Source organism: Varroa jacobsoni, unplaced genomic scaffold (assembly GCF_002532875.2).
Source record: "Varroa jacobsoni isolate VJ856 unplaced genomic scaffold, vjacob_1.0 scaffold_629, whole genome shotgun sequence".
Classification (NCBI taxonomy): domain Eukaryota; kingdom Metazoa; phylum Arthropoda; class Arachnida; order Mesostigmata; family Varroidae; genus Varroa; species Varroa jacobsoni.
In genome coordinates, this window is record NW_019213531.1 from 119,052 (window position 1) to 143,618 (window position 24,567).

Below are 24,567 nucleotides of genomic sequence, written 5' to 3' on the forward strand. Positions count from 1 at the left end.
TATTTATTTTGTTATTTTTTAATATTTAGTCATATCAGCAAAACATTGGACGAAATAACTCTTGTGACTAATAATAATAAGTAATATGTAATAAGCGCGTTTCTGGCTACCATTATGTAATCGGCGACTAGTGCATGGCAAGTCCTAACTGAAAATAGGCTGCGGCCTTTGTGAAAAATTAGACAGCAACATTAACTGATGAACATGAAACATTTTTACAAATAACGTCAGTTGAATGTCACTAATACCGTTTATTCACTAAGATCAGCGACCGTCATTTTCTTATGGTCTGCGATGGGTTCGATGGGTTGGGTGACATTTCTGAGAACACACACACTGTTTACTCGGTCCGTCATAGTTGTTTTACGTATGCTTCTGCTACAATATAAAGTATATATCTCTAGTCGTCGACTTTGGATAAAGTGTATACGGTAGATTCGATGGTGCTTTTTCCCTTTCGAAGTCTATTGACTTGTTTCGCTAGTCCCCTGCGCTTCTTTTAATGTCTGTTTTTCTAATAATTTTCATCTGTCCTCTATTATTTTGTATCCGCCTATGTTGTTCAATACGAATAAGTCTTCATAATCCTATTCAGAGGTGTTAGCACCAAATGATTGCTGTGCGTAAATACTGTATGGATGTTGTGTATAAATATAGGCCCTATTTATCAAGTAGGCTACATGTTAAAAATATTAACGTGATAAACCTACACACCCACATATATACGGATCACACATATTCCATTTTGATCTGAATATACAGTTTGTCTAGTACTTTTTTTATAGAAATATATTACCCAAAAGCTATTTAAACTACACAAAAACGAAAATGTGATACTCTATAACCTCAGTAGACACATTTTCAGAGAAGGCGCTTCTTTCGAATTGAATGTTCCAGGAATAGGAGCTCTAAAAGGACAAACGAGGGAAATAGGCGTCTACTCGTAACAAAAAACAATCGCATGCGACAGTTAAACAAAAAAACGCATCCAATAAGAGCAGCTCTGTTGACCACCTCAAGGCGGGCAAAGGAGTGTTTAGGGCTTCCAATAAGAATTCTGGTTATTTTGAATTATAATACAATATAGGGTTGTATCTGTCAAAAACAAGATGGCGACCCAATATTGTTTCATTGAGTCGAAGTACGATGTACAATGAACTCAAATGTGACGAACAAATTACATCAAGTTCACGCGTGTAATTTAAAAAGCCAAAGAATTAAACAATTGTTACAATATGCATTGGAAAACTGAGTAAAATCGGTGTGAACAAAGTAGATACAACGGTGCAGCATTTTATTGACGCGAGATAGTATAGAAGTATGAATATAGATGGAGCGGCTCGCTTTTGTTTGGCGTGTAGGACGCGCTGTTTTCAAATTCTTGATCCGTGTGATTATTTGAGAGCGCGCACAGTCTTTTTAGGGGCGAGCTAGAATGATTCCCAGTACTACGTTAAAAATGTCATGTTTACAATCTAATGATGGATAATTAGTTATCCGATTTGTAATGACAGATGATTTTTAACGATCCTTCAGCTAATCAAGTTCGATTCCGTGCGACCGGTTCGCCTAATAATAAATGAATTCACTCAATCGTAAACGTCTTTTGTACATACTCAAACATTTAAAGTAGTGTTTTTGTTAACCGTTGTCTGAAATGATCTTATACATTTTGTACAATATACTGATTGCAGTAGTTACTGTATACTACACCCGATCATGGCAACTTCAAGGCTACACATTATATGAAAATTTCGCTCACCAAGGTACCTCCTCCAAAAGCTCAAGCCACGTGTTGTATTAATAAAGCACGAACATAAAGGACATACCTGACTTTTGATGGACATTCATGGATAATGTATTTGTATAAACACCGTTAGACTGCCTTGATAGAAGTCATTTTCGTTGTGGAATTGTCAATTGTAGATATAGGGCGCCAAATTTTAATTTATCCTTATAGAGATCAGGATATCTTTTCAAGCATTCGAACGGTTGAGGTATTTACATGCTCGATAGGCTCAAATCTTCCTTACCATATGTTTGTTTGTGTTCTGCTTAAAATGACTTCCTACAATAATTGGCTAGTCCGAGTGCCTATTTTTCAATATTAGCCGGTATCGTCAAAGGTATTTGGTTCGGAATGTTTACAACGTCAGCAAGAAGATTTTCCTGTTTAATTAATAATTACATATATTGTTTTAGGTGATTCATACAGTCATAGTAAGATTATGATCGCGGCTTATTAGCGGTTCACGTGTTACATGTATTATATCATCTTGAAGATTCGTAGTTGATAGTAAAGCTGGATTTCAGTTCACTGAGTTCTGGTAATGTTTCAACGACGGGTTGGGTGTTTGTATGACCTTCTAATTTAAACATCTGCGAAATATTTTTGGTGACATTAATGCATTTTCAAAGATTGTATTCACTTAATAGTCTGTGTGTACATACATCTCAGATCCTCGTTACGACCACAGTTCCACGCCGTGATAGTGACCTTAACCTTCAATACAATATATATATATATACCGTTATTTTTCTTAGTATTAGGCAACTATATAATTTGTATTTGTTTACCTCCCCTTCCTGTCTTTCGTTGGTGCTAGCATTTGCCAAGCAATTCTCGTATTTACTATATGTATATATATATATCAATTATACAACTGACAGGTGACGACAGCATGAACTAAGGTTGATCTTGTATTTCGTGCAATTTAATCACCACATTGTCATTTGCATAAATAATCAGAGTAAAGTTTTGTGCTTCGCGAAATCTTCACCGAACCGAACCAATGATTTAAATGAACGGGGTCGCCCAAATACTAAAAGCCTGTTCTTCTTCGAATATTTGTAGATGTTTGTTATTTCAATTTATATCGTTAGATGTAAAATAATAAATAGTACTTAATTAGGCTTCCAGCAGTGCTCATCGCCTGTTCAATATAAAATGTACTCTTTTTTTTTCACTTTCTTGGTCGAGGCATCCCCAGTCGTTTCCTCGAATACAGCCGCTCAAGAATGAACGAATGAATCCGATTCTTCACTTTCTTTGAACTTACGCTTACTATCCGTGATGAGCTAGTGAATCGATTTATAAGGAATAAGCTGGCTACGCAACTCTATATGCATACGCGAGTAAAATCTAGTACTTTATAGTTGTAAACCTCGAGGGTCATTACGGCAATATCCTTCCCAAACTTCTGTTATGAGCAAATAGATCACAATCAGCGTATGTCTTCCGGTTAACGCAAAGATTCCTCCTGAGTTGTAAAGCTGATATCCGGTCGGAAATAGAGCGGTCGAAAAGAGAAGAAATCGCAAAAGCACGTTAACGTGAACAATGGTTTGCCTTTCACTACAAAGTTCTCTGAAATGTTGTTGGCCTTAGTAAGGTGCAGCAGGCGGAACCAAATGACGGAAACATTAACTGCGTGAGATATGCGCTTGATATTTTCATAGTAATCAGTTAAATACCAGCCAAAGAGAACTAGCATTAAAAGCGCACAGCCTTTTAGCACAGATGAACCAGTCATTGCCATAAGACCGCACATACAATTACAATGAAATACCTCTATAATATGATTTCAGACTCTTAGTTACTACTATCCGATGGTCATCTACAATGCTGAAACTTGTAAAAACACGTAGTGTCGTGTGAAAAACGAGTGAAGGTTTTTATCAGTGAATCTTGAAACACAGTATGATTCTACATAGACGAACAACTGCAAAGTCATATAAAATCGGTAGTTTTAAAAGTGTGTACACAGGTTATATTGTAGAAATACATCACAGGTTTGAATAGATTATTATCCGATAGACTACACAGCCAATGTTTGGAATAGAACACTAAGTGATTTTGAATATTAAATGTTAAAACAGATCGTTTAGAAACAATAATTTAAGAAGATAAATTGTTTCTGATGAATAAAAAAACTCAGTGTACTTTACACCAGGATTAACTGCCATCGTTTTAAGGTTACATAAAAGTTTACAAAGGAAAGTAAGTGAGCTTCGTACAGCCTGAACTCGATGGCTGCGCTGCCAATGCGCATCAAGGGGCCACGATGCGTGACCGAAGTGACAATAATTATCGTTACACCGCATCTAAGATCCCTTGTCGAGGTTCGTTCGTATTGGGATTGAGTTATTCCGTCAGAGGATATCTCATTTTCCCTTCCTTTACGCCTAATAGAATATTGACACGGCATAAGCAGAACATTGCAACTCCTTCATTGAGATGGGTCTCAGGTCTACATCTTGCTTAGCATGCACAATCTTTTATCAAAAGAGCTGCTACCTTACAGTACCAAAACCCCGGGTAATAGCCAATTAACGGAATTGCTGTAACATTAATAATTCGCTACATAATAACGCAAAATTGCTCGTTGCTCATTTAATCCAAAAGTTAAGACAGTTATTCCATATCGATCCTGGTCGTATACTTCCGTTAAACTGTTGGTATTTACGAATCTCATACACTGTCGTGTTACACGCAACCATAATCAACTGTTGCAGGAGCACGATTGATACGAGGCAGGCGACTAAGACGCTGTACACAGCGCTAGTGAAAACCCACGCCGTTAGCCAATCGCCAAAAACGCCAGGACACGTTCGGGGTACAAGGAACATGCCCCAGAACATCATCGGCTGACAAAGAGACGTCAGTGTTAAATTCGCACCGTAGAACAGCCCCATCGCAAGAGTAATTAAGCCAAGAATAAAATATCGATGATTGTTAACCCCGATGCAGGTATCTAGCCAGATACAGTGGTGGTCCCTGCGTTGGATGCACACACCACAAAGGAGGCAGTGCGAAGTGCGCGGAGGCATTGGAACAAGACAGATAGCACAGCGGCCCTCACGAACAGCACTCACCCTGTCCTCGATTACGATCTTCACCTAAAAGTGCCATCGAAAAAATAGAAAAACTTGATATCATCAACGTGAGTACTTTTCTGTAGGGTTTAAGCGTCGGTGTCTCTCAAAGATTATCGCATTCAGCTTTATCATGAAGAAAGAAAATTTAAAAGTTAAATAAACCACCATGTTGTAGGTTTATCGGATTCAACAAAACAGTTAGACGTGACACACAGTTACACAGATAAAAGTCTACACTTTTTTCTTACATTTTACGTAAACAGTTTATAGAAATATTTGCAAAAATGCTACCCTTGATTCTCTGATGCGCTCATTCTCTCGATTTTTTTCTTCTATTTTTTATACGCTCAAGTATAATCTAAAGCCTAGTTTAAAGCAGAATATTTAGATTTGATGAGCTATTTAAATGGCAATACCTCCTCCTTATCCTCATTTCGATGAGGATTGAGCACTCCAGGATCAGTACGAGTTCGATACGCGCAGTAGAGGGCCGCCAATACCAAAACCGTCAAAGCCATGTTCTCTGAAAATAGCACCTATATACAACAGCAGCACATACATATATTAAAAAACGTATCTCTAGTAATTCAGCTATTAATAGCAAATACTGTATATATGTCTGACTTTTTGAATCTAGTTTATTCAAGCCACACAAAACATTGCTTGTCAACTGCCAAGTTTCACTCACGTAACTTAATCATTTGGCCTATCCTCAAATTCTTTCAGTCTTTAGGATGAAAGAATATAAAACCCTGTCCGCGTGATTCACGTAAGCAGTCGCGTAACCGATGGGCTATCTACGAGGACTTTACTATTATACTTCCGTACTTTAACTTTCATGGCAATACTTAAGTTAGCTTAATCATAACCCTTAAGACCTGCATGATTTTTTCGCGCAAGGCGATTCACATACGTTATCTCGTCGCAGTACATAAATTAATCATTCAACTGCAATTAACCGTAATGTAACTTTTTTCAGCTTTGCAGTATTCTCATGCTGTCTAGCAAATGTCGCTAACTATGGCATCCAAATTAAGTTGGGTAGAGTAATTTCTTTGACCAACCTTTAGTTGGGGAACGACAGCAAGTTGTAACAGAAGCAAAAGTTGAAAATAAGAAAGAAGGCCCCAGACGAGGAAAAAACGTGAACGGAGTCTTTTTCGGTGGCAGTGTCCATGAACGATCCCTAGAAGAAGGAGCATGGTCGCTAGGGAAGTCCACATGGGCCACCATCCCTGACAGGCTACCCAGAAAAGTGCGAAAAACGATACGATAGCAAGAAGGACGTGTCGGTCGATTGGGCCTGACAGCCCGCAACATGATGATGGCCGGCTAAATACCGGAATCCTACTGAAAACAAAACCCACATAAAACAAAGATAATGGTTACTGTGTTAGAATTCAAACAAATATCCAGAACACAAAAGACGGATTCGGGCGGTAGCATTTATAAGAAGACTCCTTATGGAAATATTCCTAATGGCGTCACCGAGTTAGGAAATTTTTAAATTTCTCATAAATCTCCCACTGATTGAAGTAAATTATGCCAGTCCACGATATAGATGTCACTTTTGTGACCCGAACTGACCCTAATGGGGTCCCTGCTGCCGTACGATAAATAGAATATGAAGTGTCACAAATGATTGATGTTACGGTCCCAGCAATATATAGAGTAATATTTAATATTTATGCTATATTTCTGCGTGCGTACAGTATATATGAACATTTGCTTTTTTTAATGGAATATATTTACATTTATTTTATTTGTATTTATTTGTTGCTCAGTCTCCTTAAAAATCCCCTAAAATAACCCGAATAAAAATAAGACTGGTACGGAGCTCTTTAATAAAAACGTATCAATTTTATAGGGCATAAAAACTTAGTAACCTTCAGACCACAAAAACAATAATATAATTAGCCTCCTTTGAATGCGTGTCTATAACAGAAAAATCTTCGTTTTATCAATATGCAATCACCAAAGACTTGATAAATGACTGACCACCACTTGCTACCCACAAAGGAACCCATTTTTGTGAACTGACGACCATCTATTATTTACCACAAATTGATGCCACCGCTGCCGACCGTGCTTTACCCTTAAGGGCAATGCAGACAATTTACGACTTGATTATTACGTCGTTATTAACTTGCAAAAGCTATAAGAGATGAATTTTGGCGGGAGTGGGCCGCTTGCTACACATGACGTGCAATAAGGTAAGTCAATAGGCAAACTCTTGTATCCAGTTTTAGTAAAACGTTCGAAGTCCTGTAGATGTACACCTTAACGGGAATCTCTTTTGTTTTTAGGACTGTATCGAAATAAAAACAGACATTTCAATGATTTTTTTCGCGTGTACTAGAAGCGTTACTTCTGACGATCATGTTTGTTTAATATAATCATCATCCACCACGATTACAGCCTTAAACTTAATTTTAGGACTTAAACTTAATTTTAAATATTTTTTTTATCTTTTTTTCTTAAAATTAGACCATGCATAATCACCATATTAGGTAACTGTGCGTCAAGCAATATTGGTAAACGTAAACTTAGGTAAAGTGTCGCTCAAAGAAGCTACATATGAAAAGTTCTAATAGAATTAAGTTTCGGGCTAATAGGAGGTCCCATATATGCAAGGAATCAAAGCGAGCACAAAAATTAGGTGAGTTAATAAGTTGGTATGTCAAACTGTTAGAGCTTATTTGGACGGCTCAACTAGACATTGATATTTTCTCTTCTAAAATGGCCGTAAAGTTTTATAACCAAAACGCTTTTTGAGACGATTTGATTAAAGTTCGAGCCTTTAAATTTAAAATTTATTGAAGATCTTAGGATATGCCTTCCTCTGGCTTTTGGTAGCGATATGGAAACTTGCATTAACGTAGCTTGTCTATTTCAGACCAAAAAAAAAGATTCTTTAGATCTCCGAGGTTTTTCTAGCCCGGAAAATTGGATCATAGCTGATTTTCGCTAAAAATTTGGGATACAACGGAATAATGTCCGCTACGACGAGTTTCTTGTCTGGTTGCGGAAGCAGCTATGCTTTTGCCTGGTATCCGGAGTAGTAGACGCGCGAATTCCCTTTACGACAAGTAGTCCGCCAAGGTTCGTCCCAATTTACGTTCCATGCCCTGTAAACGCTTTATGTGGGAAGGGTATAATTTAAAACCTATAAATTTGTCAATACGTCATTAATTAACTTTGATGCATTACAACTCGTATAAAAAATAAACTTATGACCATATATAAGTTTGTTTAAAGTAGTCACAGGGTGTTCAATAACTCCGTTCTACCCCTTTGAAAATTTTTCTCATGTAAACCCACGTAAGCACCAATATGTGCCTCTGAGAGCAAAAACAAAAAAAGTCTATCTTACAGAAACGCAAATTTTTTTGAAACCTTAGCAGGATCTTTACTGTATATATATATATATATATATATATATATATATATATATATAGAAAACTACAATCTGACGATCTCTAGTATAACCTACTCATTATTTTTTTCGAACACTTATTACCACTTATTACAAAAAAATGCACGCAGGGCCATCTTTGAAGCAGGGTAATCTTTGAAGTTTGAAATGGGCTAAAGAAATTTGTTTTACAAGTTAAAAGACAGGAAGTATTTTTCTATCGAACCGTTTTAGTTAAAACCACGTAAAACGTCGACTTATCGGACTATATGCGAAAAAATGTCATCTCATTTTCGGAAGCTGTTTTACGTGTCATATATCTAACCATTCTATAAAAGGTTGCTAAGAAAAATACACCCTACATAGTCAGAAGTTCTACGGCGCAGTATTAACACTGGTCGCACTTACGGTGCTTCGAAACGTGACGTGCCTAAGAACAAATTAATAACATGTCCAACATGTCACCGTTCACTAAAAAATCTTCACAAAATACTTTTGAGCACGTTTTCAAGTTCGCTGATAAAAGCTGGGTAAAACGTATTGTCTTCTCTTTATCATAATCATCGTTTTAAATTTCAACGTTAATTTATGTTAAACACTACTGTCTCGTATTGTATTGTTTCAGTCTTATAGTCGTCGTGCTAAAAACAACCTGATATAACGAAGCACCGTCGCTTTGTTTGCTGTGGTCAGCACTGGTTTCGCTTTTAACCCATATTGTTCAATGACTGCGACTGCCTACACGTGTACAAGTTGTGTTTCGATAACTGAGACCTGAAATTCCACGTTGATTCTACAAAAAACACCACACTTATGTGTAGTATCTAACAAATGTGAGCTACGAAGCTTATACGCTAAGCGACTTGCCTGTGTTCTATTCACCCGTTACCAAAATCATGATATGGTCAACGTCATACAGCCTTATACACGACTGCACCTTCTCTAATTTAAACCCCAACGCTGTCCATCTCATATGATCTGGCCAACTACATTATATTTCGTCGAGCTTAAATTGACAGCATGGCTAGATTGAATTGAGCACATAACGGGTATATGTAGGAACGTTCCCCGTATGCACTGCTATTTGCCACGGCCAGCTTCTAACGATTACCATAATCTGAAGCATCTGCTTGACCTCACATGATAACTGGCTTGGCACGATATGTGGGGGCATATACCTACATAAACAGATCTACTTTTATATTGTAAACATGTCGACATTGTAATTTCGATATGAGATAAATTTTATACTACAAATACGATGTAATAGACTTCAACGTTTGTTCGATAGCAATTTCATGCTGATTTTCCTTAATGTTTTATGTGGCCTGATGATTCGTTCTGGCATAGCTTGGTCTTTTTAGAAGTCTACGGTACTGTTGTTTTAAGATGTAATAATACATAACGAGTATCACGTTTTTGCTAACAAATTTGGCTACACTAACGATTTAGTTCACTAAATCCACTTAGTGAAACCGTCGACCCCAAAAATGATTTTATAACAAACTCGGTACATAATATATTAAATATATTACTGGTCAATACTAGTCCAGTGATGTGCTCCGTTCAGCAATCAGTTCTATCGACCAAATAGGTTGCCAGTTCTATTTTCTACTCCTCCGTACCCTAAATAAATGGGTTGACTTCTCATGAGTAATATTGAGGTTTCGGGAAGTCACTGGAATTGGCTCTCGTTTCGTTTGAAGGTGAAAACATATATTAGCTGACCTTCACCATCCTGATGTTGGTTTTACGAAGGAGGAGGAAAGCTTGGGTCGCGCAAACCTTACTGAAATGTATTACTCATTATTTTTAATTATTACGGAAGTGAACATCTTCGCTTCCATAATAATTATGAATATCACATTTAACAAGAATATCCAGCCATACTGACATAAATATTTACCTCTATGTAGAACTATTTTTGGTATGAATGTTTTTCACCCGCAGAGAAATTAAGAGGACGCCCCAGTGGTTGCCCACGTCTGTATTATTCAGCGTGAACTTACACCGCGATAAAATGGGCAATGTCAACCCACTGAAAAATTACACACATATTATAAAATGATGAACTGAGTTTTATTATATCTGGAAGCTGGGCAAGTTGGCCAGGCGAAATAAACATCGCGCGCTATTCCACATACACTTTTTTTTTGGGTCTTTATATTAAATACCCGACCGTTCATTTTAATTATGATTAATTAGAGTTTTAACATAAACATCAACCGTATCACGCTTGAGGTAAATTTCCGTTTGAAATCAAAATCGTTGTTTCAAATTTTTATAATTTTTACTGATTGTATATATAATAATTAAGCAATATACAGTTTATAATTAACAAGCAGATTGTCACCTAGATTAATTATTTCTTTTCTTTGTCGAACATTTTCTGGTTTTTTTTTCCATATATAAAAATAAAATTATTACCATCATATTAAATTTGAAAAATGTGTGGACACGTTCCTCACGCAAAAATCCAGCTTATGTAAATAGTAAAGATTACGTAGAAATTATCAATGTGTGAAGGTTAGCAGACATATATGTTTAAAACTCCGCGATGCTATAAAAGCTGAAATATCGATGTACATCGATCTACGAACCAAATGATACAACGAGCCAATGTGAGATATCTTATTCTACCGGGAAGTTTACATTCCGTTATACATTAAGAATTTGAAGGCTTAAATGTAAATTTCAGTCTCTATCACAAAGCAAAAAATCTTTACCATGAAGAGCGCAAAAGAACGTGTGCAACTAGATTAATACTATAATGATCTACTTTCCATTTTCCCTATTGCTTTCTTATATATCATTACATTTTGAATCTATTTCACTGTAAATATAAAAAGTATAGCTTATAATTGATGTTTGAAATTATCCTTAAATAGAACTAGATTGGTACCGAAGCAATTAGCTTAACGGCTTTTTTAAATCTATACTTTAAATTAAACAACGTTTGCTTTATTCGGTCCTAATAAGTGCATAGAGAGAGAAGAGGACGGCTGATGGTTATAATCTAGAATTGTTAGCCTGTACTCTTTTGACGGGCTGCTGTAGACTTATGTCCTCCTAAACTGTCGATGCCAGTTTGCTTCCTGCCTCTTACTTGCGGTGTGTCAACAGCTTTTTGGCACCGAACAAATTCGAAGCACCGACAGCCCGGTACTTTTAGTATTTAGAATTTAGTAAGCCTCACTCCTTCAAAATGCCGTTTATTTGTTCTGCTGTGGTCAACCAAAAAGCCAGATCGATGCTATCATCGATTTTTGATCACGGCCAGCGATCTGCAGATAACATCGGAACTTCAAACAATGTTTATAAACAAGAAAAGTAGCACCGACTACAGTTGTCTTGGTACCTTATGGAAATTCGGTAGGCGGCCGCACCATTCTTCAGCAGCAGCATCATTCGGTTCATTGGCATCTTGAACCCAAACCTAATTATGAGCCGGTGTCGCAGTTCCACTATATGTCGACTCCACCCCCCACTGAAGACGTACAAACAATTATTCACAGATTTGCCCATATAATAAGCGAGTTAAATCATCCATTTACAGTTCACATATTTTATGTTGCAATCCCAAAAAGATTGTTAACATTGTTGTTACTTAGATGATGACGTCATTGGCAATTAGTCACAGATTTCGTCCGTTCATTCAATGAAGGTGTAAGCACTACCTATGAATGATATATGGCCTTGAAGACGGTCGCAATCAATTTATGGCAACAAATCATTTCATGAGTGTAAATTGAGGGTCTGCTACCTAGAAGAGGTACCTTAAGATTTTAAGTCTCTAAAAAGGACACTAACGCGGTCGAACGATCTGATATCCACTTAAAGATAATTCTGGTCTAGTTTATTATACTTTTCTTTATTTAGAGCAGTTCATATTAACCACAGCAGTTCTTTTAATTAGTGACACCACCTAAGTGCACTGAAAGTAGATAATCTTTCGTTCAGAGAAGAGTATGAAATTGACTCCGTCTTTAATTACAGGATGGTAAAGCCACATTACTATCATGGCAACTCGTACTACGGTCAAAAGCTATACAGTGAAGGATGTGGATGCATTCCGAATCGTTACGCCTAGAATCTGCGTCGGTAACTCAATATGCTATTTTGACCTCCTGGCGGTAAAAGTAAAACTGTAGTGTATCACGTTACTAAAACACTATCAAAACACATACTCAATAAACAAATGCGCATATCGAATCAACATCTTCGAAATAAGTCCCTTTCTTTATTCACACAGGTTGTGTAGAATGGCTCATTGGCGGTATTTGAAGCAGCGCCCCCTGCCAAGCCACAGCGTCGACTGCGTCTCTAAAATATGATCTTATTATGTGTACCTATTAACGACATATTTCATCTTGTTCAGTCATACGGTCAAATGCAGAACAGCGGAAATGGCTAACAAAACACAACAATACTATCCTAAGAATGTATTTTATAACGACTTGTTTTTTTTCCGCGCTTGAGTAGTAGTCATTTCGAGTAATCTCCTCCAGAGCGTAATCTGCTCTATTCAGCAGTTGGTGCGTACACTTAGTTGCCTACACTACTGCTGAGGAAAGTTCACTTGTAATCCACCGTAGGTTATTTTCGCAATGAACAAATCTATACGTAGACACTGTCTCAGTGAAGGTTCCCATACCCATCGCGATTTCTACCGAGTCCTGAACCTAAGCCTGGCTAGGCACACAGGTGCGCGTTTCAAATAGATGTATCAATAACAAAAATTATCTTGTATTTACTATCTAAATCTCATACACAAAGAAATTTGAAACCATGTTCAACTTGCACGATTATTCGAACATCTGTTTTGATAAGTTGTTCCAAACTTTAAGTCAACAGCAAAATCGTCCAGGAAATTATACGCAAACTTTCAGACTATCAGAGTCCAATGAATGGTGTTATACTTCCATAACATTTTGTTAAATTGAGGGACTAACACGATAATAAAGGAGTAAATGGCTAATATAAGAAACGATACTCACATGCTTGGACGAGGCATTTATTAGGCATTCAATAAGAAAAAAAGCAGAGAGATAAAGTCGTCTTTTTCGTTCGATGAGAGCATTATACATTTCGGACAACTCTGGTTGTACTTTAGAGCGAACTTCGAATGAGCTCCAGTGAGTTTCCGGTAAGTTTCGAAGCACTGCCAAGGATTAGCTGCGTTTAATGTTAAATTTGCATAAACTCGAGATGGTCAACTTTTATCTTTATTACTTTTTCCATAATTCTCAAGTATTACTAACCTACTCATGTAGTCTATTTAGTAAGCTTAAACGCATAGAAAACAAATCTGCATAAATGGTTGTGTTACGATATCATTTTAGCAGACGCTTTGTTTGCAGACGATGGCTGTTGTTGTGAAATCCGAGGAAAGGGGTGGGGCGATGAAATGTAAATAGTTGCTTTGTCTAGTGCGTCCCCAGTGTAGCGTGCATCTCAAGTGAGCAATAATTGCGACAATTTTATTGTTTTCATCTGCTGTTCAAATAGTCTACGTGCAGGAAGTCCCCTCCAGACTTCAAGGTACGTTCTGCTTCATCAATTAGAGTGTCGTTTGCTTAAAATCGAGCGAAAACACTCGACGCCCCTTGATATTAGTACTTTGATTCAGCGTTAGTATTTTATGAATGCGTTCTTTGCACTGAGGGCCTTTGTGCATTGACTGCTGCAACACAGAACCTGGAAAAGTCTTAAACGTAGTAAGGTATGATTCTTTTACTGCTTTTTTCTTGTGGGCAGAATGTCAAGACTGATCGCGGCATTTCATAGGCTACACAATGAAGCCATCAGCAGCGCTTAGTTGTCCGCAGACCAATTGGATTACTGTTGCACCTAAACCTTAATTCTACATGTAACAATGCATCTATTGCTTGGTTTGGGCGGTTAATGCCAATGCAGCAGCGGTTTTTGGTCTGTTGTTGGTGAACCGCAATGTCATTATCAGCTTGCAATATTGCCCTACCTTTAGGATGCGTCACTGTTGAACTAGATGAAGCATCATTGATATGATGGAACGTAATAGCGTTTTAAATTTTTAGTAATATATGATACCAAATACAGTGTGAAAAAAATAGATGTAACTGAATCTATTTTTGAATTAAGCCAAAAATTATATTCCTTGCTCATCATAATGAGGTGAATGAAACATGCGAGGCGTAATGAATCGGTGTTGAATTGACTTTTCAAAATTAAAAAAAAAAGAAAATATTATTTTTTACTTTAGATCGTGAGCTTTCGTAATGTAAACTTTTTCAAATGTTTTCGCGTTTTCAACAGAGATGGCTAGGTGACGTTCAAGGCCGTACTAGGGATAACAGGAATCTTGGTCATGCGATGCATACCAAATTCACAATGAGTTTCAGACAAAATATGTTTTGCGTATTTTTTGTCATTAATCCTTCATTTAAATATTATAAGAATAGATGCATATGAATTATAAATATTATTTGTGTGTATCTGAGAAATTCACCGAAAATGTGTTTAGGAAACTAAGAAGAAGACAATGTTAGTCATGGGAGCATTCTATCTTTATTGAACGAATAGTAACCATTTCTTTACACGCCTAATCATGCTGGATAAAAGTTTGTATTTAAGACGTATCACAACCAAAATCAAGCAGTTTTTCGTATATATATACCGTTCAAACAGTTTTCTTCTCTAAACTCTCGAAAACTTTGCAAAAATAGTGGCCCGATGGTTTGGGCGGCCAAGCCTCTGGTTGGAACAGTAACTTCAAATTTCGCCGACGACACGTGCTACGTTATGTAGGTTAACAAATATTGGCCCAAGTGTTACTGAAATACGCCAAACACACAGAATTCAGCGGATTTAATTTGTAAATGATAATCAACCAAAGGTCGCAAAATTCCAAGGTCAAAGTCGGGAAAGGTCTAAAAATTTTAATAATCTAGCTTATGAGGGCGATTCAAAGGTGATAGATACTGTGCTGTCGAAAAACTGTTTCGTTATTTTCGCACCAAAATCCTCGGAGTCTTAGGAAGCGGTAACAACGTCGATCTACGCTCCCAACCGTGAAGGTTTGTCTTGATAGGAACACACCGATGAAGGTGACAGCATAGGCAAGGTTTTTTGAGTGTTAAAAAATAAGAAAGCTGTCCCGTGGACTCCTATGTAAAAAAATCTTTTCAAACAGGTTTTTCAATAACGTTTGAGTGGCTGCGAAACATCTAAATGTAAATATCGCTCAATTTTTCAACCGTAACGGAATAAGTATAATAGTAATTTTGAAAGAGAATTTCATTTTCTTTATCATCGAGGCTAATATGGTAATGTATATAGTTGCCGCCCAGCAACGGCTGAACTTTTCGGGGAATATCGGTGCCTTTATATTGCTTACTTCGTTGGTTCTTCGAGTGGCTTAAAATTTCTAATAGACAGAGTTCTAAAACTAAGGATTAACCTTGAAATAGCGAAATAACTGTAAGGTTGGAACGGATCAAGGGTATCACAATGATAGCACGGTTGAATTGACGCAGAGGTGATTGGATGATAAAGGTAACGGAACGAGCCAAACAATGTGATCTAATTTTCAAAACAAGATAGTGATATAACGCAGTCCAGGAGTGGCCTAACAATGGGTTTACTTGAACAGATTGAAAATGAAAATTATAAGAAGATCTCTCCATGCTTTGAGCGTAATAAATATAGCTGTAAAAGGCAACATTTGTATAACAGGGTAATAGGAAAACTGCGACGAGTCCATGTTCTGAACTCGGTTTTTGTAAGTCTCATTAGATTTAAACAGATAACAAGGTGCTCTTGGTTAACGCCTGCTATACATAGCATTACTAGTGAGCATGCGCGCGAAAGGGTTTAATATATTCACAAGCCTCAGTGTCCATATGTGAAAAGTGGGCCTTGCATATGCGCGGCGCTGCTCATTATTACACAAATCGAATAGCCATATATATATATATATATATATATATATGTGTGTATCGGGCTTCATATTGGTTCCTGAGTTCGTTAAAGAGCATTTTCAGATTTTTCATTTATGAATTTACAAACAGAATGACAAGTGCCTTGAAGAGATGAAAATCACATATAAGCTTTAGTTTCCAAAATATCCCTAACGAAGTACCTGCTTACGATCTAACATCAGCCACGGTAACGACTATTCAGCAACAATTGCGGTGTGCATGTTTGCTGTGTTTCCTCTGTAGAGGACCAATATCTAAGTATTGTTTTAATAGTAGTAATTTATTGTTTTCCATTATTCTACGACTTTGTTTTATTCTAACGTATCTAGATGAGTGGCGACAAAAAGGATGACAGCAAGAAATCGTTGGATGAGCTATGGACGGAAGTCCGAAAGAACTCATCTGATTTTACGGCTTGGACGGCTCTCCTGGCCCACGTCGAACAGAATGTTCTTCTTGTTGGTAAGTAGTTTACGGCCTCTTGCACACCCGATAAGAATGTTGATTGTTGGTACAGTTAATATATATGTATATAAATAATATATTGCAATGCACTATTATCGATATTCGTGCCAGTCTGGAACTAAATCATATTTCCTTTAGTAGACTATTTAGTTAAATAAGTTATGGAAATACTCTCGTTTAAGCAAGAGAAACCTGAATTTGCAATTACAAAGTGAAGTCATATAATTAATTAGAACAATGGAATGGATTATAACTTTATCATTGGATGTTCATTTTCTCTCGCTTGAATCATGTTTTTATTCTTAATCTTACATATTTTCATTGCGAATTCCATAGGAATTGATTCTGTTCGCGAAGCATTCACAGCGTTCTTTGCCCGTTATCCATATTGTTATGGCTACTGGAAGAAGTTAGCTGATCTCGAAAAAAAGAATGTTCAGGACGGAGAAGAAATTGCTCTTGAGCGCTGCAGGGAAACCTTCGATAAAGGTAAAGTTAAAAGAAAAGTGTAATGATAACACTATTCTAATGAAAAAATCTTTAAAATACACCATTCTGTTTGAAATCATTTTTTGCGTTATCTATGATTAAAATTACATACACTTACCCTAATTGATAGTATGTTGAGACAGAGCATATACAACTCATGTTTTTATCGAAATTTTTCTGACGTAGGTTTAGAGGCCATTCCACTTTCCGTAGATCTTTGGCTTCAGTACGTAAGTTTCATGAAACAACGGGCGAAAGAACGTGGTGCTGAAGGTGACGTTGAACTGCGTGCTCTCTATGAACGTGCGGCCGATACGTGCGGGTTGGAGTTTCGGTCTGACCGTTTGTGGGATTCGTGGATTGCATGGGAAACGGAACAAAAGCAGCTGGTTAATGTGACTGCGATTTACGACCGACTCATTCGCACACCTACGCAGCTCTACCAGCACCATCATGACAAGTACGAACTTGACTTGTATTAATAATTGGATTTAAATCTATGTACATTTTTTAGGTGTTTCCTCCAGGAATTGATAGTTTATGCCTTGAATTAAATAGTGCGCCTTAGGCGGGTCTAAAAAAGTAGGCCGTATTGGGAGTTTCTTAAGATTCTTAAGAATCTTAGTACAGTGAATGACTAATTTGGACAAACGTTTGAATCATATTTTGAATCGATTTGGTATTTTTTCAATATAGGGATAGAAGCTCTTCAAATTAGTATGACAGTTCTTTAATGCACTCTTTTTCAAAATTGTAGATGACGTGCATCATTTGTAAAGATGTCAAAACGATTCTAATACGATATTGCTGACTTTACAGGCTCCAAGGCTTGTTAGAAAAGTATCCTCCGCATGAGACACTTTCCGAGGTAGAGGTAGAAGAGCTCCGTGCAGTCTACGACCAAAAAAAGGGCGAAGGAGCTATCGTTGAGGTAAAAGTTACTTATTTTAAATTTATCATTTAGAAGTTCCCCACGCTGCCTTCTATGGATGTTCAAAAAAACTGAAATGACAGTTTTTACTGATTCCATACAGCCAGCCTATATACGACAATAAGATAACACTGTTTTCTGCGTTTAGGAGGAGGCTTCATTCATCAAAAAAGAGGCAATGCAACGGCGTAAGGAGATTTTCAAAAAAACGGAAGAAGCCGTACGAACACGCTGGACTTTCGAGGAAGGGGTAAGTTTTTTTTTTAACTCGTTAATATAATTGTCCTTCTAACAGCCTTCCCTCCGCTTTGTTTATTAGTAGCTGGTTTGGCACTTAGTAATAAGAAATAATGCGATATTATTACGTTTTTATATGACGTGGCATACGTAAAATGATTGATGTACAATGTTAAAATTGTATAAGTTGTTAATACCACATTATACAAAAAACATGAGAAAAACAATTGTGACATACTACAAGTATTCACATATATGTATTTTTGTTTAGAGGCTTATCCTAATCCATATTGACTTACCAACGATCCATCCATCCAACAGTCCATGCATTGTAAATACATAACAGCATTCGTTGTTCATTGTGTCATTAGCATTCATTGTGGTCGACTTCTTTTTCTTCTTCTTTAGAGAGAGAGAGAAAGTCTGTGTGTGTCGTGGTGACGCTGCTACCCTACCGCTGGGCCGATTGTAATATGATGATTGTAACGAATACCCTTTCAGCGTCAGCGAGCTCAGAGCATTTCAGCATTCTGCTACCACAGAGCTGAAGCGCAGCTCTCGAAGAGATCACTCCTTCTCAATACAGTACCGTTTCTCCTACTCTCTCAGTACAGAACTTCTTCTACCACAGAAGCTACCACTACTACCCCGTCTTACTATGTGCTTCCGCTTTGCGCTTGTATCATATCGTCGAGCCAAGCCAAATTGATCCCTGCTACGTGTAATTACAGTCGTTACAGATATCATACTTATTATTTTTTTGATCATAATTCAGTTATCGCCGACGATATGCTTGCGGTCAATTTAAAGGTCAAAATTGTGGCTGGACGAAATAGGACAGTAATATTGCTACCAATACCATTTTCACATTATACTAGCAATAATAGATATAAGGAGGAGCAGCTGATTGCAAAATGCAACGTGCAACGGCACCTGTTTGGCCGCAAAATAGTATCAAATATGTTGTATATCTCGATAACTCAACTATTGCTAGCGCTGCCACTACAATTAAAACAACAACATCAGTTACGCATGTTTATAGCAGTCGCCTGTCTTTGGCTCAGCCGTGGTAGCCAGATGACAAATATTTTTACTGAATGTGTACATCTCAACAAAAAGTACTCATTATTGATACATGATAATACATGATATGATGATGATGACGATGATGTTGACGGCTAATAGAAGCTGAGCAACAGAGAGATGCGTCTCTGAGTGACACTGATTGACACTGAAAATGAAGACACACTAGTTGATGCTCCTGAGTATCACTAGAGAGGAGTTCGGCCAAGCCCTGGAGGTCATAGCGTTCATGGCTGGCTGCCGACAAACTGTCAAACTGACTGAGGTCTTGGGTGAGTCTGGAGGCAAGCGTTTTACTTGTCCGCCGTTATAGAAATGATTGATCATGATGACATTGTTGGATTGACTTGCTCATTCCACTATACGACTATTCAATGAACGATCCTATACTGCATATCCATTGATTATAGATCATAGATACTTTGTTATGGTATCATTATATTCGTCCTTATGGCTGTAGTGTGTAACTTATGGATTTGATTGGTACACATGTCTGCGTAATTTACAACGGCATGGCGCTACCATCAGACCCGGGCATCGTTCTGGGACTGTTGTGTACTTATAGGTAAGACCATCAACATATATGACATACAAATATAAATAGATAGCGTCTGTATACAGATATGCTATAGATAAGTGCACAAACACGACGAGGCGGCTTCTTCTGTCTAGGTAACCACTCTCGGCGGAATGATTCACATTGTCTAACTAGTGGCCTGTTACAGATTAAACGCCCCTACTTCCACGTCAAACCGCTGGAAAAATCTCAAATAAAGAACTGGAAGGATTACCTCGACCTTGAGATTGAAATGGGCGATCCCCAAAGGATCCGACTGTTATTCGAGAGATGCCTTATTGCTTGCGCGCTCTACGAAGACATGTGGATGAAGGTGTGTTCGCTAGATTTTGTTAGCGCATTTGCACCTTAAGAACGTTCGTTGTATATAGACCAATTGCCAAGCTCTTTGTATTAGTCCACGAGCACTTAATTTCACAACAACTTTGCTGTTCAGGTTAACGACTAGTTTGAAAACACTTTGTTTCTAATGATAAATGCAGCCTTCCTGTTGCTTCCCAGGATAGAAATTCAACTTGCTTATCTATTATTCATGTTCATAGTAAATATACGCGTATTTCCAAATTCAGAGTCAAGCCATCTTCTTTCTATCTTGATATTTATCTGTTTAGTATATCAGTTGGGCACAAAGCGTTGGCGACAGTGCGGAGTCGGTGCTGGCGCTGTTCAGGCGTGCCTGCGAAACGCATTTACCAAAAAAGGCCACTGTCAATCTTGCATGGCTAGCTTTCGTCGAAAAAAGTGGTAAGTACATACTGAACGGTTCAAATTAGCCCTGGAAGCTCCAACGATTTTTTGTACCTAGGCTAGTTAGTTATTCGTAGCTTATTAATGCAATTGTATAGGTAAAGCTGGTGGTCATTCGTGTAGCGTCGTCTATATAAACTTCGTTTAAGAGCCATTACATAACTTTTGCCTTTCCCAACACCGCATATGACATGAATTATGTACCTTGTTGATAGATTTAATAAAGCGCTAACAAAGTGATTGTCAAGAATTTGGTTATTTTAGTAACACGCTCATCATTTTTGGAATTTCTTCAGAGCGTGAAGGCTCATTGCCGGCAGGATCCACTGAAGCGTTATTAGGGCCAATGGAAGAGAGACTTTGTGGGGGCTCACCGGGTGTCACTGGATGCGTTGTGTTTGCAATGCGCCGTCTACATATACTTCGAAGGCTGGGACGACTTGATGAAGTTGACGCACTTTTCACAAGTTTGGCCGAAGCATCGAAATCAGCAGGGCCGAAGATGGTGAACCATTTCGTCGTAAAACATGCTCGTTTCCTGGTGGGAGAACGAGGAGATACAGCCGGCGCCTTGACCTTACTTCGTGAAGCAATTAAAAGAGAACCAGTAAGCTTATAATAATACGTTACCTACTCTTATCTCTCTTCTTATTATCAAGTTTATATTTATTGGAATTGTTGTTGCCTGTTGGAACAGCAAAGTTCTTTTTGTCGCAGTGAAGTTATCGAAGAGAGTTTTATCGTTTCAGGACAATGTGCGAACCTACCTCACAATGATCGAATTGGCGATGCAGAGCGGAGATCAAGCTTTAGCTGAGGAAGCGTTCGATAGTGCCCTGAAAGCGCCAGAGGTACCCCAAGCCCGTAAGCTTGAAATGCTACAGCGAAAGTTCGAATTTTTCGAGGAAATGACTTTTGAGGTAGCGAAAGCACAGGCCGCCCTTGAGGAATACACCAAGATGCTTAAGGTATGGTCTACATTACTATGTATTGACTTTCTTGGATAACTTAACTTTTCCTTTAGAAACTCTGTAAACTCTTTTGTGGCGGACTATACTAGCTCCGCAACAAGACACTGTTCGCATAATTAATACAAAACACACTGAACAATACAGCTTTTTGTTAGTACAGTTGGTTGCCAAGGTTAGAACAGGTCTAAATCGAACTCCTACCACCACTGCCGCAGGTTGTAGAGAAGGATCGTGAGAAAAAACGTCCAGGCGAAGAAAATAGTGGAGCAACTTCTTCCGTTGGGACTTCCGATTCGAAGCGACAACGCTCAGATGGTTATCAAAGCTCTAATAATAACTCAAGCGCAGGATATTATGGAAACAACAGCGCCCGAAGCAACGGAAGCGGTTATGGACTTATGCAGCAAGCTCAACAACATGCAGCATGGGGCGGACAACAGGTGTGTGGTTCTTCGTAATGATTCCGAAGTCTCGACAACCCTTATGTTTTATGTTGCCATATTAATTCTTCTTTTAGGAACAATATCATGTAATTTTCACACTCCGAGTGAAAGGCTTGATAACTAGAAAGTCCTTCAGATAAGATCTATAGGCAAATAGCAATGTCGAGTGTTGATACACTCATCATTTAAATTTGGGCATGTGCCAGCGGCTGGTTACGGAATAGTAATTTTTCTCCCTTATAAGAAAGCACTAGAGATTGCTCAAATTTCATTAGGTATTTGAACTGGCTTAAATAAAGGAAATTGGTCAAAATATAGTGTTGGATTTGAGCACTGCGTAGTGTTTTTTCAGACGATAAATTGAAGAATTTTAGCCTTGAATGTAGTCTAAAGTAGCGTTTGAGCTTTACTTGAAGTGAATAAATTAGTCAACTTGCTATTTCTGTCATGATAATTGAGATTTCATTGTTTGTGCATTTTTTAGGGATATGGCCAAGCATACGGAGGCGGTCAAGCGGCGTGGAATGGTCAACAGCAGCAACAGCAGGCACAACAAAGCGCCTACGGTTATAACTATTAAAACAAACTATAGGTATCGAATTGTTCAATAACGGTTAGGGTTACAATTCAAACGCAGCATCGAAACAGTCGGATGAACGATGATTGTGAATAACTGATGACGGTCAAAGAAAAGATGATCGACAGTATCTATGTGTACAAACAGTTACCCTATAACACACTCAAGCGCATTGTACACCGTATCGGGGGAAATCTTTACGAAGATAACATGAAGCCATCGGCGTAACGTATTAAGTATGAGTAGTTGATGATTGTATAAGATGAACGATTTGGACATGTGTGAGGAGACACAGAGCTTGTTTCCAAATACTTAGAGGATAAATTATGCAAAAGATTACACGTCCTACATATGATTCACCAGCTAAAACAAAGTGCGTCAAAGTGAGGTGTGTTGCCTGTTATTCGAAAAATGAAGCTAATTTTACTACTACAAGAAATTAAAGGGAAACAATTTATTATTAGACGGATAAGTGACAAAGATACGCCGCATACGTCCTTCTTTTTCATAAGACAAGCGATTAGTAACTGGTCTTTGTATTTAGTGAAAAACTTTAGATAGTTACTCAAGATAACTGAAAATGTTTGCTGACGTTAGTAAACAGCCTACAACATATAATTTGTATAATTCATCCCATTTAAATTTAATTTTGTGTAAAGCAACAATGTCACCTATAAGGATCAACGACACACTTGAAAATGCTTGCTTTAGGCTTGTTGACTACTCATCGGTCAGTACAGATCTACACAGAAAATTGTTCCGCTTGTTCATCGAAGTAGGTCGTGCGTAACACATAGGTGCTGCCGTCTGGAATTTCAGGTGCGGTGATTTATAACAAATTATTTTTCTTAATGATGTGAACTGCAGAAAAGAAGCGTCACAAAAAACGAATAGCAATTCGATCGGGGAAAAACCTCACGATTTCACTCCAACACTAAACATCCGCACATCATTCAGCTTTTATTAAATATACAGCGAAGAAGATAATATAGTAATAATAAAACAGCAAACCTACTATCATCTATAACAACAGCAACATACTATCATCTATAAAAACTTATGTTATGACGTTGACATCATTGTCAGTTTACTAACGCCGTAAGCGTTCTGAGTTGATCAGGAGTCAAAATCGGAAGCAAGAATGTAAATCTCGACAATAGCGAAAAGTTTAAATATTCATGATAATTGTCTAGCTTATTAAATATAATAACGGTGGTACCAATACCTCAGTTATATCGAGCGCACGATTTAGGATTAGATAGAATATAATTATTGCCGAAAATTATCTGACATACCTAAGGGAAGAATAATTACTAAATAACGAATGACACAATAAAATGGCGCAATTTTGTTTAATATGTTGTGTTATTTTCATCTATTTGTTGTTGTACACAGTATATCTGGGATTCGATGGTTCTCACAGGGCTCACAAGGAATACTTGTTGAGCATTTGTCCGACGTAGCCTAAACTAACTTTCAATGTATTTTCTTTGTTTTCTCCTTTAGTGGATAAATTAGGGAGCCCGGCAACTCAAACATTTAAATCGGATAGGGGCTATTTTGTTTGAGTAACTGATATCCGACAGTTGGCTGTAGGTTCAATTTTCGCTCCGAATAACATCTCGAATAGTATCTGTATAGTATTAGCATTGCCAATTATTTAGATTTCAAAAACCTGGTCGAAAGTTTATGCGAGAGTTGCGTACGAGAGTTATCCTTTGGCGTCATAACTTTGGTTGGTTAGAGTGTTTATGGTTGGTTAGAGTGTTTATAATTTTTAGCTAAACAATTGGGAT

At 37.7% G+C, this 24,567-nt stretch overlaps 2 protein-coding genes across 8 annotated transcripts; one reads left to right on the forward strand and one right to left on the reverse strand.

Moving 5' to 3' along the window:
* Positions 1-1,264: 1,264 nt before the first annotated feature.
* On the reverse strand, positions 1,265-13,615 carry GABPI (zinc finger DHHC-type palmitoyltransferase GABPI). Of its 6 annotated transcripts, none has more exons than XM_022836179.2 (5): positions 13,291-13,613; positions 8,946-11,780; positions 5,943-6,225; positions 5,295-5,414; positions 1,265-4,899 (listed from the first exon to the last, which is right to left on the reverse strand). In XM_022836179.2, exons 3-5 carry the CDS (start codon positions 6,099-6,101, stop codon positions 4,390-4,392), a joined length of 789 nt encoding a protein of 262 aa, XP_022691914.1. In that variant the 5' UTR covers positions 6,102-6,225; positions 8,946-11,780; positions 13,291-13,613; the 3' UTR covers positions 1,265-4,389. The 6 variants fall into 6 exon arrangements, with proteins under 6 accessions (XP_022691914.1, XP_022691912.1, XP_022691909.1 ...); XM_022836177.2 differs by having other exon boundaries at positions 8,946-12,981; XM_022836174.2 differs by lacking the exon at positions 8,946-11,780 and having other exon boundaries at positions 13,291-13,615.
* Positions 13,616-13,697: 82 nt separating this feature from the next.
* On the forward strand, positions 13,698-24,127 carry Prp39 (pre-mRNA processing factor 39). 2 transcript variants are annotated; one of them, XM_022836156.2, is made up of 12 exons: positions 13,698-13,834; positions 16,581-16,713; positions 17,053-17,205; positions 17,392-17,665; positions 18,025-18,136; positions 18,285-18,386; positions 20,182-20,346; positions 20,645-20,777; positions 21,077-21,387; positions 21,530-21,748; positions 21,967-22,191; positions 22,679-24,127. In XM_022836156.2, the coding sequence occupies exons 2-12, from the start codon at positions 16,581-16,583 to the stop codon at positions 22,772-22,774; spliced, it is 1,923 nt and encodes a 640-aa protein (XP_022691891.1). In that variant the 5' UTR covers positions 13,698-13,834; the 3' UTR covers positions 22,775-24,127. The 2 variants fall into 2 exon arrangements, with proteins under 2 accessions (XP_022691891.1, XP_022691893.1); XM_022836158.2 differs by lacking the exon at positions 13,698-13,834 and adding an exon at positions 13,856-14,015.
* Positions 24,128-24,567: the final 440 nt, after the last annotated feature.

Excerpts from the sequence above, each read along its gene's own strand:
- GABPI (XM_022836173.2), bottom strand. Across the intron at positions 5,415-5,942 it reads CTGTCGTTCCCCAACTAAAG|GTGCTATTTTCAGAGAACAT; the intron begins GTTGGTCAAAGA and ends TGTTGTATATAG. Across the intron at positions 4,900-5,294 it reads GAAATGAGGATAAGGAGGAG|GTGAAGATCGTAATCGAGGA; the intron begins GTATTGCCATTT and ends TGGCACTTTTAG.
- Prp39 (XM_022836156.2), top strand. The coding sequence starts at position 16,581 with ATGAGTGGCGACAAAAAGGATGACAGCAAGAAATCGTTGGATGAGCTA. Across the intron at positions 17,206-17,391 it reads CAGGGAAACCTTCGATAAAG|GTTTAGAGGCCATTCCACTT; the intron begins GTAAAGTTAAAA and ends TTTCTGACGTAG. Across the intron at positions 20,778-21,076 it reads AGCTTTCGTCGAAAAAAGTG|AGCGTGAAGGCTCATTGCCG; the intron begins GTAAGTACATAC and ends GAATTTCTTCAG.